This window comes from Chamaea fasciata, unplaced genomic scaffold, assembly GCF_029207755.1.
Source record: "Chamaea fasciata isolate MVZ Bird 193981 ecotype frontalis unplaced genomic scaffold, bChaFas1.0.hap1 SCAF_3, whole genome shotgun sequence".
NCBI lineage: Eukaryota > Metazoa > Chordata > Aves > Passeriformes > Sylviidae > Chamaea > Chamaea fasciata.
In genome coordinates, this window is record NW_027094088.1 from 52,857,680 (window position 1) to 52,875,316 (window position 17,637).

Genomic DNA, 17,637 nt, shown 5'->3' on the forward strand with positions numbered 1-17,637 from the left:
ATATGCAACAGCGTACTACAAAATTGTACACATTTCACAAAGCTGGGCACTTCCACCACTGTTGATCATATTTAGAAAATTAAATTGGGGGATTTCTTGATGCTCACATTCAGAGCTTGATTACAAGTCTGTTGTAGCCTATGAGAGTCTTTTCAGGGATTTCAGTGGGCTTGAGGACATGCCCTCAGTGCATAAAAGTTCATGGAATTTTTTATAGAGCCCACTGCTAAGTTGTCTTTACTGGAGGAAAAGTTTAGAAGGGAGCAGAAAGTTATGTTTGCAGGTTTAGTATAGATCTACCTCGTATCTGGTTAGCTCTGGCCTGGTCCATGTGTCTTCAGTTGTTTTATCCAAACAAAAATAAAACTAGATTCCAGTTTTATGTTAGTCTTTTAAAGACACTTTACAAGGATTGGAAAGTCAAGGTTCACTGGCATCACAATTTCAGTATTGTTCCTCAAGGAACTGTTTTGGAAAGATCCACACTTCCCAAATGCTTCAATTTACAAAGTTTAAGAAGAAATTCAAGACTGTATTATCAACTTTTAAGTCCATCTGTCAACTAAGATCTAACAAAAGCTTGTGTTTGGAGGCAAAGATTTTATTGCCTTTGAGCTAGCAGTATCAACTGCCTGATAAGTGGAGCATTTCTGCTAATATTTGGAGAATAAATCTTGACTGCTGGGCTTATCCCCTGTCACTGAAGCAACAGGAAGGATTCTCTAAGCTCCCATTGACTTAACTGGAAATTAAATCAGAACCTGTGCCAAAAGGAAAATGCAAGTAGTTCTGCAACGTTAAAATAGTGAAACTGCATTGTTAGTGGAGATGTTGATTTGTTTGGGTTTTACCACTTAAACGTAGTAATTGTAGGTTACTGGGACAAGCAGTTTTGCCACCACCACAAATCAAAGGCATCATCAGGTAATGTCAATGAGGTTTTGTGCTCACTGAATCTCATCTACTGTGGGGGAAAAAGGCTGAGTAGTGCTTAATGATTAGATAGATCCAGTTTCTGCCTTGCCAGTGCCTTGGTCAGCAGTGTAGTGCAAGCACTGAGTTTTCTAAGACTCCAGAATCACAAAGAATGAACTGTAACCAATAAGGAACAGCATGTGATGGAAGGAAATTTGGAAATGATGTTAGAGTCATGAAAGGAGCTAATTTTATATTACAGTTGTTAACACAATGTTGTGATCAACTGCATGAAGTCAGATTCTACTTGCCTCATTAATAAACAATTTGTAATGCACAAGGAAGGGCAGACTGAGGAGTAGTGTGTGCCTTTGCATTCAGAAGGCTCTTTTAAAAGACTAATGTAAAAGGGTGCTTAAAGAAAATTAATTTGTCATATGCAAAAGATTTCTTACCAGGCTGACCGAATTCTTGTCAGCCTAGTGAGAGGCCAAAAATATGTTTGCAAAGCCAGTCTTGTTGCAAATCTTGCTGCACAGAAAAATAATTGCAACTTTTGTCATGAAAACATGAGCTCCAGCATTCAGGGAGACAGTGCACCATTTTGCAGGATGGAACACGAGGTCATTTTGGGTGCATGCTCATTAAGGAAAGGAATTGCATTGGAATGTAGGAGGGTTGAGAGTAAGAATTCGAAGCTCCTGTGTCTGCAAGAAAACAGGCAGTATGTATGCCACGGTGACTTCTGATGTACAGACACCATACTGAAATTCTAAAAATGTTAAGGATGTAAATTAGCTGTAGTGAAGATCACAGTCACTGTAAGTTGTCCATCAGCTCTCCCTGAACTCATTAGCCAACTATTATCCTTGTGCATGTACAGGAATGCCTGCTGGGCCCAGGCTTTACTCAGGCTCCAGTTCAGCAAGACTTTTAAAGACCTGCACAGAGTTAAACAAGTCTTGTAATTTCCCTGAATCCTAGAGAATGCCAGCAAGGCTGAAGTCAGTGGCCTCACCATGAGGTACAACGCGTCTTGCCACTGGGTCCCAGAGACAGTTTAGATATGCACATTGAGGCACGGGAACACCGCAAATCCCAGGAGGATCTTTCAGATCCCAGTCTCTGTGTGGGTCACTTCCATTTGCTCTTCAGCAGTGAAGCTGCACTGTGAGAAACAGTGTTACATCTGTCAAAAAAGGAACAATTGAATAATGACATTTGAAACCTGAATTGTGATTTGAGGGATGAAGAATAGAGGAATCCAGATCTGCTTCTCATACAGAGGTAATTTCAACAGGACAATACAGGGGTTGTAGAATTATTTATTTCTTAATACTTCTAACTTTGAAGAGTTAGAAGTATTAACAAATAAATAATTTTAAGGCATTTATAAGAAACCACCCTGATGCTGGGAAGTAATGATTGTCCCTTGGGCTTCCTTTCTCACTGTCTCAGTATAAGTAGTGATCCTGGGCCTGATCCTAAATGAATGAAATCCATGAGTGTTTGGGGTAAGAGCAGGCTCTTTCTAATGCAATATTCAAGCTGCATGGAGCAGAAGTGCTGTGCAACTAACACAGACATTGAATTTTAAAGAGCTGGGGTAATTTTCACTTCCTCAGTCTTTTTTATTAGTAACATTGATTTATTTTTACACTGTTGCAGGCTGGGTACTGGGTAGTTTGGGGCTCGACCGAAAGTGCTTGGTTTTCTTTTAAGTGTTGTGTTTGCTCACCCGAATGTGCCACTACTCCCACAGAAATGCAGTACTTAATGCAACTCAAGTGTTTACAAAACACTGTTGTAAAGTGAGCAGTAAATTACTTCCTTTATGGACAGATCTGTGGGTACATTCTGCTCACTCCTATATTAACTGAATATTAATGATTAATGGAAAAAAAAAAGATATGAATAGTTAAACCAACTTGTTATACTTTTAGGATAACATGAAGTTTACTGACTGCTGGAGCAGGCCCTTTGCATCCCGCATGTACTTCCCTGTACACATGCTCCAGTGAAGGCCCTGGCAGAACCCACAGCAGTCTGTTACTAGTCCAGAAAAACCCAGAGCCAGCCTGAGAATCTTTACATTACATATCAGATTAAAAGAAATTTGTTTTTTTAAAGAATTTCTCTTCTCTGTCTGGGACAAACAACAGGCATAGGCATTTAGTTTGAGTTGAAAACAAACAACTATACTGACCAGGACCATTTCAATTTTCCCTGATTACCCCAGGTTTTTATAATTGCTGAACAACTATTTTGTTCCATTCACGTCATCTCAAGTTTTCTAAGAAACACAGAACTCACCTCTTCCACCTCTGCTCGTGTTGAAGTAAGATTGCACAAGAAATCAAGTAATAGCAGCATGGCTAAAAGTAGCAGAATCAGGCTGGTTAAGATTTATTTCCAGATGCCTGGCACACACATGGGGTCTTAATCTGGTGTTTGATAAAGCCTATAAACAGCTATCCATGCTGTGATCATGTGATTGGGTTGACAGAATCAGCCTGATTCTGACCTTACACAAGTGCAAAATAATTTCTGACTTTGTCCCTGTGCGCTTCATGCAGGTCTTTGGATTATACTTAAACCATGAACACAGTTCAAGGTTATCATTTCACATTAACAAGGGTTGGCTGAGAAGCTAATCTAAAGTAACCAATTAAGAAGGACCATGGAAGCCTGTCATAGTGAAGTCACGGAATTTTCTCCCCTAAACCTCGGTTACAGGCCTGGTCCCACTGTCTTGATTCTGAAGGGCTCTGACAGGATTGCAAGCTTGAGTCCTGTGGGAAGGGGCTCATTTACAAGCATCACGAGCTTGCATTGAAACAACCTCCAGCTTTCATTCTCTTCTCTGCAAGCAGGGTTTCACTGCAGCTGAGTTCGCCATAAAAGGGTTATGCAGAATTAATTACCGTATCTAAAATTATTTGATTATCTTTTTCCTAATATTTTTCCTGATATCCTGAGACAGCTTACAGGATGTAAGTTTGAATCCATCAGGGTATTGGATACATTGCATTTCTTCTCAAGGGAGAAATAAGTGAGTTACCAGAACAACAAAAAAAATAACTTGAATCCGCATTTAAATCTTGCAATGTACTTCTCAGTGTGAGTTTTACTGCTTGGATTTTTTTAAGGATAGTCATTACAAAACAAATCTTTTAAGCCCATGTAGTTTCTGCAATCATTTTCCCATGCAATAGCAATTCAAACAAAATTGTTTTGACTAAAATTAAAAAACTCAATCTCAGAAATTTACAGCCAGAGTAAGAATGAGTGGTTAGAGATTTTAGAGCCAGCAGAGATTATTTTGATTATCTGCCTTGTCTAACATGAAACTCAGGTTGTCAGTCAGGAATTCCAGTAACTTTTGTTTAGGACTTTGTTTGAGTTAGATTGTCCTGCTGAAATTTAACACCTGCAAAAGCAAACAAACCTTTTTTTAGTTCCTATTTAAGCCATTATTTACTCACCATTGATGTGTGGTGGTATTTGAAACACAATACTTAATTGCTACTTGAAGCACAGAAAAAGAGATCATTTAAAATACTGCACATTGGAAACCATGGGGGAAATGGTGGCTACAATGCTACTTGAAACAACACCCCTATTTCGAATGTCCCTAGCGCTGCATTAACTATATTGCACGCTGCATTTTAGGCAATTTCTGTAAACGGGGGTTGGGTTTTTTGCTTTAACATTCCTTTTTTTTATTTTTAACTAAGGGTGCAGACTGAACTCTGAGACAAGAAAGAACATTGTGCAATACTCTGTGCTGTTATCTAAAGAATATTGTTTCTTATCTCTCTGGATTTGTACAGCACAGCATGGCTAAACTTCAGTGATGAGTGAGCAGTTATTTCAGGCGACAGGGGTGGAGGGCATTGGGAGGAATGCAGGGAAGGAGTACATTTAGATATCTGGAAAGATAATACATTAGAAAATTACTCCTTGCTGTTAGATTGCTTGCTTGTGGGATCAGGAAAGCTCCCATAACTTTGAACACAAATGGAAAAAATGGTGTGTTGTTAGAGATGATTGCACTGGGAGAGAAATAAAGTGTGTGAAGTGCTTTTGTTGGTCCTGTCCACGTGACTTTCTGGGAGCACCTTAGGTGCAGCTGTTCAGGAGGTCCCTGAACCCTCCCAGGCACATCTTCTCTACGGCGAGTCCCTGCCTGTGAGACCAGTGTCTTGCTTTGCCAGTGCGTCCAGCTGTTACTCCACCCTGTGAATCAGCTGTACATGCACACCCTGTTTTGCTGTCATCTCTAAGGCCCTTTTGGTGTTTCCCTGCCTCACCATGTCAGTCAGGTAAAGGGAAACCAGGCCAGTGGCCAGTATTCTCAGTTTTCACATTCTGTGCTGCTGTCCTGCCTGGCAGAGCAGCCATGCAGGGCTGGGCAGGGAAACCACCCTGCAGGTCAGAGCTGCCGTGTAGACATGGAGACAGCTGAGCCCTTCTTGCAGGCTTTCGCAAACAGGGCTCAAACACCCCATTCCCTATGGGTGGCAGGCAAGAAGCCACTTGCATCCCTAGATCCAGAGCACTCGGACACTCTGAAGGGAGCCTGTCCTGGGCACTTCAGCACACTGGGTCAGAAACAGGCTGTGATACACAGTAGGCATGGCCCCTGCTGTGACAGCAGCCCCACTGCTCACAGCAGTGGCCCTGCATCAGAACTCTGCAAAAGAAGGCCATAGCTTGATGCTGTACTTCCCCCTCCCTCTACATCTGCCTCGGCAGGCAGAACACAGCCAGGGCGAGCAACAAAGGGCAACCCACTTTCTCACAGGAAAATGCTGCACATAACAGCATAGCATGCCTTAGGGACAATATGGTTCACCCAGGACTACAAGGTGTTCCCAGCTCCTGTGCTCCTGGTCTCCCTTAGGAACAAACTGGGCCTGGCTTTGGAGATGATCCAAGGTATGACTATGAAGATTTCTACTGGTTATATGTTTGTACTAAATTATCCAAAGCAAAGTCCATGAGGCCAAAAGCAAGCTCTGTAAGGCCAAATGGCATGGGTAGGAAAACCAGACAAACTTCTTGGATACAGAAACTCTACTTCATTTCTGATTGCTGCAACAACAATGTTTTTACCATTCCAAGATAATTAAACATACTGAACAATTAGCTTATGAAGCACCAGCTCTGGAGTCACCCAATCCTCACGCTCAACTGATACCAGATGAAGGGACACAACGCCCTACCTCTGGGGTCCAGCAACATCTCACCCTTCTCCTCCCACACTGGAAGTGCTTGAAGGTGAAAACAGAGCAGTGGACCAATGAATCTGGCTCCAAAGGTGTTTCTGGCAAATGCTGAGACATCACACAAAGGAAACTATAGCACAGAAGGGGTTCATAAGGTTACATATGACAAAGAATTCATCGTGCCACCTGTAAAAGATACTCAGTTTATTCATTTTAAATAAATGAACTGCTGAGCTGTTCTTCCTAGGAGCAAATCAAGTCTGTGTGAAATCCTGGTTACATCCGAGGCAGCACATCAACTTTACTTCGAAGGCTCAAGTGCTACTCAGTTAATACCCAGGTTCTGAGTTACCTGCTGAGAACAGGTGCAATTCACCCAGTATTTTAAAGGAGGCGTACTGATATTTTCCAAAGTGTTTTGGTGAGTTGCTAGCCAACATGCTACAGGACTTGTTGTTTATCTTTTATGTCATGCGTCAGAGGTAATTACTTCACAGGGTAGGTGTGTCATTGGGAAGCACTGAAAACTCCCTTTGTTTCAGGTTACCTGCATGCCTCAGTGTGGCAGGTGAACAGTAATCAACCTGATCCCCTTCTCCTCCAGCAAGGCCTCACAGAAGTTATTTGGTTTGGTAGCCTCTTTGTTTCTGAGTTACTGCCTTTAAGGCAGCTGGGGCTGATTAGATAAGGTGACCGTGTATCTGCAGCCTTGACATAAAATGGATTTAGTTTGCCCTCAGTGTTTAGCAGGGTGGTTGAAAACCAATTAAGGATATATGTAGCAGTTTGTAAACTGTATATGAGCTGTTTGCTATGAAACACAATTTTTTTTTCTCATGAATGAATATTTAATTGAGGTACAGTTCCAGGTAAGCCCTTGCGAACTCTCAGAGTTAAAATTCAGGTCTGGTGAAAGTAGGCAGTTTTCTACTTTGTTTAGAAATATCACCCTGCTTGTACCTCCCTTGTACTTGGTCTTACGTCTTCATCAGTGCCTGCCTGTTTTCAGCATTATGGTTATCACAGAGCAAACAGAGGATTTCCCAAGAGACAGCTGGATACTTGTACTTCAGACTCCAGCTCGGTGTCTTACTCATGATACACTAAGGTCAAAACTACTCTCCTTTATCTGTGTGATGAATCTCCATTAGTATATTCTCTCCTTATTCAGCACTGAGAGCTCCCTATACAGCCTGCACTGCTGTTGGGAAGCTGCGGTCTGAGGGGAGAAAAAACAACTTCATCTCCTAATGGCACTTGGAAATGTTCATGTCTGCAGCAGATGCAAGTGATGCAGAGTAGGAGAGATAATGTATGGACCAGTAATAAACTGCATCCCCAATATTACATATTTTCTGTTGCACTCACTATTAGATGCAGTCTTTAAGGTTAACCAGTCTTGCACTACAAAATAAACCTGATCTCTGATGTTCAAAGGGGGAGAGCCTTGTTGCAAAGAGCACTTAAATCGGGCTAGGCAAAATATGAGAAGATATCTGAAAGAGCTAGTCCTGAGTGGCAAAATAGGCTAGAGTGATATTTGGGACTTCTGAACCTTACCTAGTAACCTCTGCATCAAGGAATTTTTTCTGTTTCCATTAGAGAAAAATATGAGAAAATCGTCTGGCACCAAACTGCACAGTAATGCCCAGCTTATATTACTGACTTAGCCAAGGCAAGAGCCATGCTAGATCTTTTATTTTGGCTGAATATTTAACAGTGACTTGCCTTATACATAATGCAGCTTCTGAAATGGAATGAGAAATACAAGTGCTAGTCAATGCAAACAACTTTCAAAGCTTACACTGAAAGAGCAGTTGGCTCTGGAGAGAACTGATCAGGAGGTAAAATCACTGCCATTCAGTCTTGAGAATGGGGTTTAAGGCCTTTCTAATGTTACACGCTGCATTTGAGAATCACCAGGTGAAACTCAAGAGCTTAGTTTATGCTGAAAGTCAAACACTGTGACCTTAAAACTGATCCTAAAAGGTGTGAGTCAGTATCATATCGCAGGAAAAGAAAAGATACCGTCTATTAATTGTACATTGAACTTTGCACTCTTAGCCCTGAAATTCTGAGTTTGGGCACCCTTCGTTAAATTGAAATAGCTTATTACTCGTGGTTTTGAACTCTTACAGCCTCGCTCCCACAGTCAGAGCAATACAAGTGTCAGCAATATATGTAATTATAAAACAACTTGGAGTAAAAGAAACAACTGTACATTGAGTATGAACTATTTTCCCTCTATCAACCCGTGGGCATTTGTTTTGCCTCCTCCTTCCTTTCCACTCTCACCTACTCTAAACACAGATCTGTGCTCTATCTATGAAGCACATGAACTAAGTTAGTTAATGTTATTTGACATGCAGTTTTTGTCAGCACTGTCTTAATACATGTCTACTTTGATGTTAAAAAGCAAAAGCAACCAAATTAAAAAAAACAAAACAAAACAAAAAAAAACCAAAACCAACACCTGCAAAAAAAGAAAAAACCAAGCCACTAAAAGAACTGTTTCCACAGAAAGTGCTCAGATGTGCAGGGGTTATTTGCAATATATGGCATTCAGCTCTGCTTTTAATCAGATTTCAAATAGAAAGCACAAAGGAAGATATCAAGGTGAAATAGAGATTACTTAACCAGGGGAACTCCCTTCCTCTTTCCTTTCTTATCATAAGCATTAAGATCATAATTTCATTTTAAGACGTAAAAGGTGCGTTGGCCCTAGTTTCCATTTGCTTTGAGCCTTGGACAAACATGGCTGGATTTACACACGTGGTATAATCTCTACAAATTCGGTATGTCATGAACTTCATTCGTCATTTCACACATTTTTAAACAATGGTTTGTGACATGATTGTTCTCATTCTATTTGTTTATTTGTTGGTAAATCAGTAATTCATTGTGGATTTCAGTTACAATGATGATTACCATAGACTTTCCTTCCCTGGTCACATTCATGTTTAAACCTGCCTTTACTTTGAGTAATATTTTATCTGTATTTTACCTACCACTACGTCTTGCCTTCCCCATCCATTGTAAATAATTTCTCAGTCTCAGTGTACACAAAATATAAATGCCAAATTATGTTTTGTTTCAGTTGAAAAGAAGATTTTATTGCACACTTTGCATCGCTCCCTGTGAAAGTTTCCTGTGGAAGAAGAATGTGTTACTAGAGAGGTTACTAAGACAGAGCTCATGGGAACTGAAAGCAAACTGTGTTTGGGACTTCTCAAAACTTATTGAGAAGAAATATAATCTTCCTTCAAGCTTTTCTCTCCTTTTATTATGGGTAAGAATAAACCAGATAAAAGCCTGAAGTCTTGTCTGATTATTTTTCTTTCTCACAACATTTTAAAATATTCCTTCATAATCTGTCATGTCCTCATAGGGCTCCATGATGGCCAGTCAGAGTCAAATAATCCCAAGAACTACTTGGGAGTGCTGCTGGAAGACAAAATGATGGCAAAGATAAAGATCTCCCAGCATGTAACCATTGGATCATTGAATGAGGTTTATTTCCGGGCCTGAATGTGCCTTGTTGGTGCAGGAAAAAAACCCCCAACCTATGCTTACTGAAAAAAAAGAAGTCAAAAAACAAAACAACAAACTGAACCTGGCAACAGCAGCTTTTCATGTAGGAACAACAAACAACTGAACTTGGCAGCAGCTTCTAGTAGGAACAAGCAAAAACGAGGCACAAGCCTTGCACTCTTTTACACCATTTATCCCCTTATAAGAAACCCAGAGAATGTCTCAAGAGGCTTTGCCAATGGTCCACTGTGACCTCAATCTGTCAGGTTTTCAGTAAGCTCAGTGTGGGTTGTGGGGAAGAAGCTCTCTGTGCAGACAGAACTACAACTCACTGGGTCCTTGGTCACTCTTCCTGAAGCCTGACATTTCAGGAATTAAAATGCCAAAATTTCAGAATGTGCAATGGGTAATAAGCTGCTTATTCAGTTATGCACAATGAAAAAGAAACTATTGTCAATAATACCATATGGTTCTTTTTCCTTTTACAGCTCTTCCAGTTGATAAAGATAATCAAAGACTCTTGACTGTCCTACATGACAGCAAATCTTCTTAAATCTACACAATATATCTCAGAACATGGCATCCTTTCCATTAACTACTCTAATGAATGTCCTTTCTTTTAGCTGCTATACTAAATGCCTAGTCTATGACTTGTCAAGAGGACAGAGTTAGCCACCATAGGTTTGTGTTAGTAAAAAATTTGCAAACAGACCAGCAGAGATGCTGCAAAACTCTTCCAGCTATGCCTTGCCTAACCTGGATGAAGCTTTCTATTCAGAGAAACGGAGTTTAGATCTGTCTGTTCTTGAGACTATTGATTCTGCATGAGCAACCAAAAATGATGGATGTAGGGCACAAGATTCCATGTTTTCCAGTTTCAGGATGATCTGTCCTATGAAGTTCTATGTTGACTAAAAATTGCCTGACACGAAGCCTGTTCAGCAAAAGCCACTTTATAGTGATAGGACTTGGTTGAGCAAATATAGGCAAGTACTTGGAATTCATAAATGATCCACATCAAGTTTAAATGTTATTACAGCTTAAGTAACATGAAAATCAAATGGGTCTTCTCTCTAAAACAGGGAAGGGCAGGCTTGATGAGGATGACACAGTTTGGTTAGGGGTCAGTAAGTCACAGGAACTGTTACAGGGAAGAAGACAGAAACTGGGTTCTGCTACTGACCTGCTGAGCAATTGGTGTTCTTTCATCACCTCCTCTGCCTTATTAATTCCTGTAAATGGTTGGTAATGCTATCCTCTTAATAAAGCAGGTTAAGAGTAAGTGCTGGATCAGAGCAGATCTTAATCCTGTGACTTAAAGGCTTCATTTTGATTTGGGTCTTATGCTTAATTGTGAGGTCGTACTGAAGATGATGTGGTTAGGATGGCCATAAAGGCTCTCTCTTGCTTGGCTAATGCCTAAATCTAGAGGTAACCAAGTTCCATAGAATTTTCATGTGGTGTTTTCCCCAGATTGTATATTTGTATCTGTTTTTTCTATATTTGTACTTCTGCCCCAGGATGTCTTGACATGGGTTGATTGTTTTGTGCCCATTTCATGCCTTCTCCAATATTTCCTCACACGCATACTCCAAAGGGGATTCAGTCTCTAAGCATTTTTAAACAATTCTTATTGATATTATACACAATGTCCATACTCTCAAAATTCAATATACTGGTTTTCAGGGCACTCTCAGGAAATCCAGAGAACTGAGGGCTTTTACCCCCAGTCTGGAGCAGAGAGGAACTGGTTTGTGTTGGAAAAGGATGAGAAAGCTTCTGTATAGAAGGGAAGAAAGGGCTTGCGTTATATACCTTCCCATCCTTCTAGGGGGTAGATGGGGAGGGAAATAAAAAGGAAGGAGCTGAGTGACCCAGCAGTAGAAGAGAGTTTTGTACTGTCACAAAAGACACCTACCTAGCCAAATATTTAATAAGGTACAGAACTCTGCAGGCAAGAGGGTTTGAAAACACACCTAGCAGGAGGCAAAAGCCCAGGAAGGAGGCAAAGCGTGTCTAACACATACTCCATGCTGGCAATGGTTCTGGTTCCTTCCACTGAAGACAATTCTTCCTGTGTAAACTCAGTATGTTCACAGGGGCTGGTTTTGGGTGGAGTGGTATTGGGCAAGCTGGTAGTTATGGATGCCACTGAGGTATCTACCTTTCCCCATGTATTGCAGGTGACTGTGGGAGAATGGCACAAGGTTATGTGCTGTGGCAAACAGGAACCTAGAGATTGTATGTTGCCACACTTAATTATTAAGTCACCTAAATTCCTTTTGCCCCTAGGTTTGTGTGGTTAGGAAGCAATGGTAAGCATTAGAAAAAAAACACAACAAAAACCCAACAAAAACAGGGGTTTAAGCTTGGATATGTGACTTGCATATGGAAACAAATACTTCCCCGACTAAATATGATGTATTAAATGAGACACCTCTCTGACGTGGAGTTGCTTCAACATGAAGCCCCAGGATGATGGTCTCTGAGCCTATGTTGAGCTATGGACAGGAAAGGATTTTGGGAATGAAAATCTCCCAGAATGGCAATGGGCTTCCCATTAGATCCATACAATGCTTTGTTTCAAGGGGACACAGACACTCACGCTTGTTTTGACTTTTCTTTTTTCAGTCACGGCCAAAATCTGGATTTTAAGACTATGGCTTGAAAATATCTCATCTCTATCCTTTTCCATCCCCCCACAAAAAAAATCTAAGACTGGGAGAGCTGCAGAAGCTGGGTTCTTACAGCACTTCTTGGAACAGCTATTCCTTGTGCTTGGCAGCCTACCCAAAACACTGTGATAATTTGGTCTGGTTCATTTCCAGTGTCATCCTACTGAATAAAGCATGAATCCCACCATAAACTTATTGCTTAACAGAAGAGCATAGCAAGTGTCCTCATGAATCATATTTTTGTTAAATTCACCCAATCCAACTGAGTGTCAGCATATTTTGTTAAATTAACCTGACCCAAGTAAATCTCAGTGGGATTGTTTCAACTGAGAGGTCGTATCTGTTTCCCAAGGGTGTTTGATCCCATGGCCCTTTTCTTGGAAGCCGTTCAGCTTAGACGTTTCTTCTCACCTGCTGTTGCAAGCTGCCACCCCCATGTCTCTGTTTTGATGGTAAAGCCGCCTCTAATCTCTGAGGATCATGCAACAGGAAAGGAATATTACCATGAATTCTCTCAGTCTCCAGCTCAGCTCCCCTCCCCTTTCTTTCACAGACCTGACACAGTAATGATTCTTTTATTCTAATGTGGCACAACCAAGTGCAGCTTGGTGGACTCTGTGGGGGAAGACACCATTTGGATCTCTGCCAAAGCACGACCTGTATTGTTTGGGCTGTCCTTTTTGTCACCATCCCTTGATATTTCCCAGGCCCTCTCCTGCCCTATATATTTTCCATGCAGTGGGTTGTTACTCTCCTGGTTCTGTGCCTCCCTGTTCCTGTCCTGTGTCAAACAGACATACAGTGGTTGAAGTGGGATGTTGCAGTCAGTGGCTTGGGTACAGGCTGCACAATTTCCTCAGTCTCACAGCTCAACTACATGCCATTGCTGGCACGGTGGAAGAGCTGTGTCCTACCGGCCGTTGCCCATGACTATGTAAATCAACGTGCTCTTGTGACCAGCCAAGCAAGGAGATGCAGTGGGAGGCCAGCAGCTCCTGGGAGACACTATCCACAGAAGTGCATAACATTCGTGGGTGAGGAGGGAGAAGGAACGAGGGGCAGAGACATAAACTTTGTTATCTGTGTACACTTATCAATTGCTACGCTACTTGCATGAACTTTTTTGGGCTTTATGAAAAGTCAGAACCAACTGAAGTATAGTCTACAGTTTCTGAGCTTAGATGGATTTTCAAAGTTTTCTCTTTTGCTGACATCGCTGAAAATATGCTTTGCTTCACAAAGTAAGCCTGTGTTTTGTTAAGCAGTCATATTTTCCGACCTCGCATTTCAAGAAACACAGCAATTATTACAGGCCACCCGTAAGGCATCACCCCTGTGCCGGACGCTGTCCCTGTGCCATCCACCGGCTTGGGAAGCGCCGACCCCGGCGCGGCCCCGGCAGGTGCGGGCGTGGTGCGGCGGGCAGGGCCGGGCAGGGCCGGGCAGGGTCTCCCGCGGGGTCGGGGCCGTGCGGGGCGGGGGCCGCAGGAGGTCCCACACCGCCCGGCCGTGCCCGGGGGCCGGGGCGGCGCCGCCCCCGCACCTGTTGCCCGCCCTGTTGTCCCTCACCGCGAGGGGCTCGGGGGCTGCCGGAGGCTCCGGGCCGCGGTGCCCCCCGCGCCCCGGGGACGTCGAGGTGAAGCCGGCGGGACTGCCTGGCGGTTGGGCGAGGCCGCTGCCGCGCTTGGGGGGAGCGGCGGGCAATGGCCGGCGGCGGTGAGTCACCGCCGGGCCCCACCTGCCGTACTTAACCCGCCGCCGGGCGGCCGGCGCCGCACTCGCGGGCTGCGCTGCCGCCGTGGCCGGGAGCGGCTCCTTCCTCCTCCTCCACCTCCTCCGCACGGGGCGCTCGGCAGAGGCGAAGCAGGCGCTGCATGAACGTTTTTGTCAGGAGTAGCAGAAGCACTAGCAGCCCTCAAAATGCCGAAACCGGTGAGTGGGGCGCGGTGGGAGGGAGGCGCTCCGCGGGGTCGCACCGGGGCCCGCCCGCCCGCCCGGCCGGCGCTGGGTGTTGGGGGCTGCCCGAGCCCGGGCGCCCGGCGGGGCGGTCACCTCCGGGTGTCGCGGCGCGGGCTTTTGCCGGGCTGGAAGGGCTGAGTCCCGGTCCCTGCTCTCCGGGATGGGACGGGGCGTTTCGACTCGGGCGCTCTGGGAAGTTGTGCGCGGCGGCGGGAGTGAGCCGCGGGCACCCCGCTCGGGAGCCACATCAGCGGCTGCTCGGAGCGGGAGGGATCGCTGGGGCGGCTGCCTGCGGGCGCAGGGCCGCGGGCAGGACGGAGGCGCCTCGGGGGGGCTGGAGGATCTGCTCTCTCTCCGGCTGCCGGGAAAGGGAGCACGGAGCCCCGGATCTCTGCTCCAGAGATCAGTCGGTGGATTGCTCCGTCTTGTGTAGCGTTTCCGCGCTAGACATGCACAGAGCTCCCGAGTAACTCTCGAAACAAGAGCTTTCATCACGCTCCCGCTTAACGAGAAATGATAATACAACTGCGCCGGCTGCCATTTAGTATGCTTGTGGCCTGTGCATTTATCTACAGGAACCATGTATGTATCTGTAAACATAGGAAAAACATTGTTCCCGCCTTATTTTGCGATCTAAAAACTAAACGCTAGGGACTCTTAATAAAGTTCTCCACACTGGTCTTCACCAGTCATTATCGAAGACCTGTTTCCTTTTTTGGTTGGATTTTTTTTTTTTTTTCAATGGAACGGTCTTTTTCATCCCTCCTTCTTTCTCTTGACACCACCAGCAAGTTTTCAGCGCCTCCCCCTCCGACCTTCTAGTGGGGTTTTTTGTTTGTTTTATTTCAAAGTCTGCTGCTACTGTGCCGGTTAGAGACGGTAATTCCCTTGGGGAGCCAACCGCCTAATGCGGAGCTTTGAGCAGTCGTTGGAGCAGACGCACTTTTGAACTTTGAAGAGCATAATCAGAACAGATTGTTGTTACTATCTATTTTCAATAGAGGCAATGTTTCTTAAAATGCAGTGCAATGAAGGACTTATGTGAGTATTAGCTCACTTAAATGAAATGTGAAAGAAGAGCAAACAAGCTTATCTTTGTGGTAATAAGTAATTGATGTTTTACCACCATAACATTAAAGTTAGTTGAAGGGGTTTTTTTAGTATTTAGGTTAACGTACATTGCAGTTTCTGTAAACTTACAGAAAAAGAAACCAAAACTAAACAACAAAAAAGCCTAACAAAAGACAAAAACATGCCAAAACCAAACTGTGCTCAGTCCTAAGAACTGATAAATCTTCAGTCTCCCTGGCTGTATTTCATCAGTAGGAGGTGATATATTGCTGCATATAGTCATGTCTAACTGAGAGGGCCTTTCTGTAACTGAGGAAGCAAATATATAATTTATAAAGTGTGGATATAAAAGGTTGTGTGTGAATAATCTCTTTCTGCCTTGTTAGCTGTTTGCTAATTACAGAGTGCTTTCTTGAAATATCCTGGTTAGAATAATCTGAAATCCTGGTTTAGGACTAAGTCACACTGGAAGCCGTGGATAGGTGTACAAAAACTCTTTAATCTCTTAAAAAAATACAGCTGTGTTTATCCTTTCACTTGGCAGGGCTTTATTTGTATTCCCTCAGAGATGCTGAATTTTTGTTTCTTAGCTGACTAGCCAGTGAATAACAAAGGTGGACGGTGTAAACCACCATCCACTGGGGAAGGACAGTAGTACTGTAAAGACTTCTGAGATGTGACCTACTGGCTGGGATTTATGGACAAGACTCTGTGGCAGTACTTTGTAAATATAAGCCTTTTTCTTATTGAATCTGCTGTTCAGTGGGGCTAACTGCCACCTTATTATAAATGGAAAAGAGAAATTTTGCAGAGGCTATTTTAGTAAAACACACTGTTCAGTCTGTCTGCTTTAGACTGAGACTGGATTTGGATCCTTCCCAACTCAGCTCATTTAATCTTAATACAGCTAAATAGGATTCGTGTCAGTTTGCATGGAGAGAGGATGTAAAGCTGTCACTCCAGAGGCAGAACTGCGCTCAGGACAAATGTGACAACAGCCTTTGGCATGTGTGAGGAGCGATAGCGCGACCTCTTGGGATGCACAGGGAAGCAGTGTGTTTCTGCTGGGTATTTGGCATGGATGCTAAATATTTATTACCTGTGCTTGTTTGCATGTGTCTTGTCTACATGGCATAAGTAAATACCATGTTGCTTGGCAGACTTCATGCTGCTGTGTGTGAAGTCTCACAGACTGGCCATCAGTTATTTACAAGTAAAGGTTACGGTGACAAAAAGCCAAAACTTTGGCAACACCTTCCCCTCTGGGCCCTCCACCCACAACCCAATAAGCTAAACCTTTATATGAAACTGTTGTTTTAACAGAAATTATAAATGCACGCACAAAGCTTATGGGTCATATTTGTAGTTTATTATTTCACAGTAAATAACTAGCAAATCCATTAACAGTAAGACATTAGTGATTTTGTATTTTAATTGAGTACCAAAGTGAAGTGCGAGAAAACCAGCTTCCTGATTCTGTGGTAACATTTGGTCACAGTTGTATCTGATGCATGCTTACCATGCTCAAAATAAATTGTAGTAGAAAATAATACTGAAATAAGTGTGTTTGTTAATATAGACACGTTTTAATATATACTTTAACACAGCCATTCTGCCATGTGTAACAGTTACAAAGTAACGAGATCTCTTTGAGGTAAGCTATAAATATATAACCTATACCCAGTTCATGAGGGTTTATGGCTGGGAGTTCATCAACAGTTCAGAGGCATGATTTCTGTCTGGTCTGTACAGAGATTCATTAGGCTTTACAGGTAGTGAATTATTTTGTAAGGAGATGCAAAAGGTGTCATCTTGTCCAAATCTTGCTATGTTATCTGGAAAGGAGTGAAATGCTAAATAAACGTACTTGCTCAGCCTTTCTTTGTTTCATTACTGGAGTGTCTGTGTGCTCTCTATATTTTTCCTAGATTCATGGTACTAGTTTATTTCTGTGGGTGTTTCAGGTGGATTATATCCTCTTGCAAAACAAACCAATCTAATAAATTGTGGCTAGAACAGCATGGCTGCGGGCTAATGAACAGTGCTTACCGAAGGAGAAGGAAATGTGATCTCGGGTCTATAGAGCTGTTAATTTGATCTGATCTACCAGCATTCTTGGTTACTTTGTTGATGGTGGATTTTTTTTTGTTTGGTTGGTTTGGGTTGGGTTTTCTTGTGTTTCCTCTTGGGGTGAAAAGACAAAATGTGAAGCTTTACAAGAAATTAAGTCAGCTTTGCAGCGTAGCATTTGATTG

General features: G+C 43.0%; 1 protein-coding gene across 1 annotated transcript in view; it reads left to right on the forward strand.

The window, feature by feature from the left end:
* Positions 1–14,138: 14,138 nt before the first annotated feature.
* EZR (ezrin) overlaps positions 14,139–17,637 on the forward strand; it is a 36,601-nt gene continuing 33,102 nt past the window's right edge. Inside the window, exon 1 of the mRNA XM_066179014.1 lies at positions 14,139–14,284. Within this exon, the coding sequence (XP_066035111.1) occupies positions 14,273–14,284 (12 nt within the window). The 5' untranslated portion in view covers positions 14,139–14,272. The remainder of the gene's footprint in view (positions 14,285–17,637) is intronic.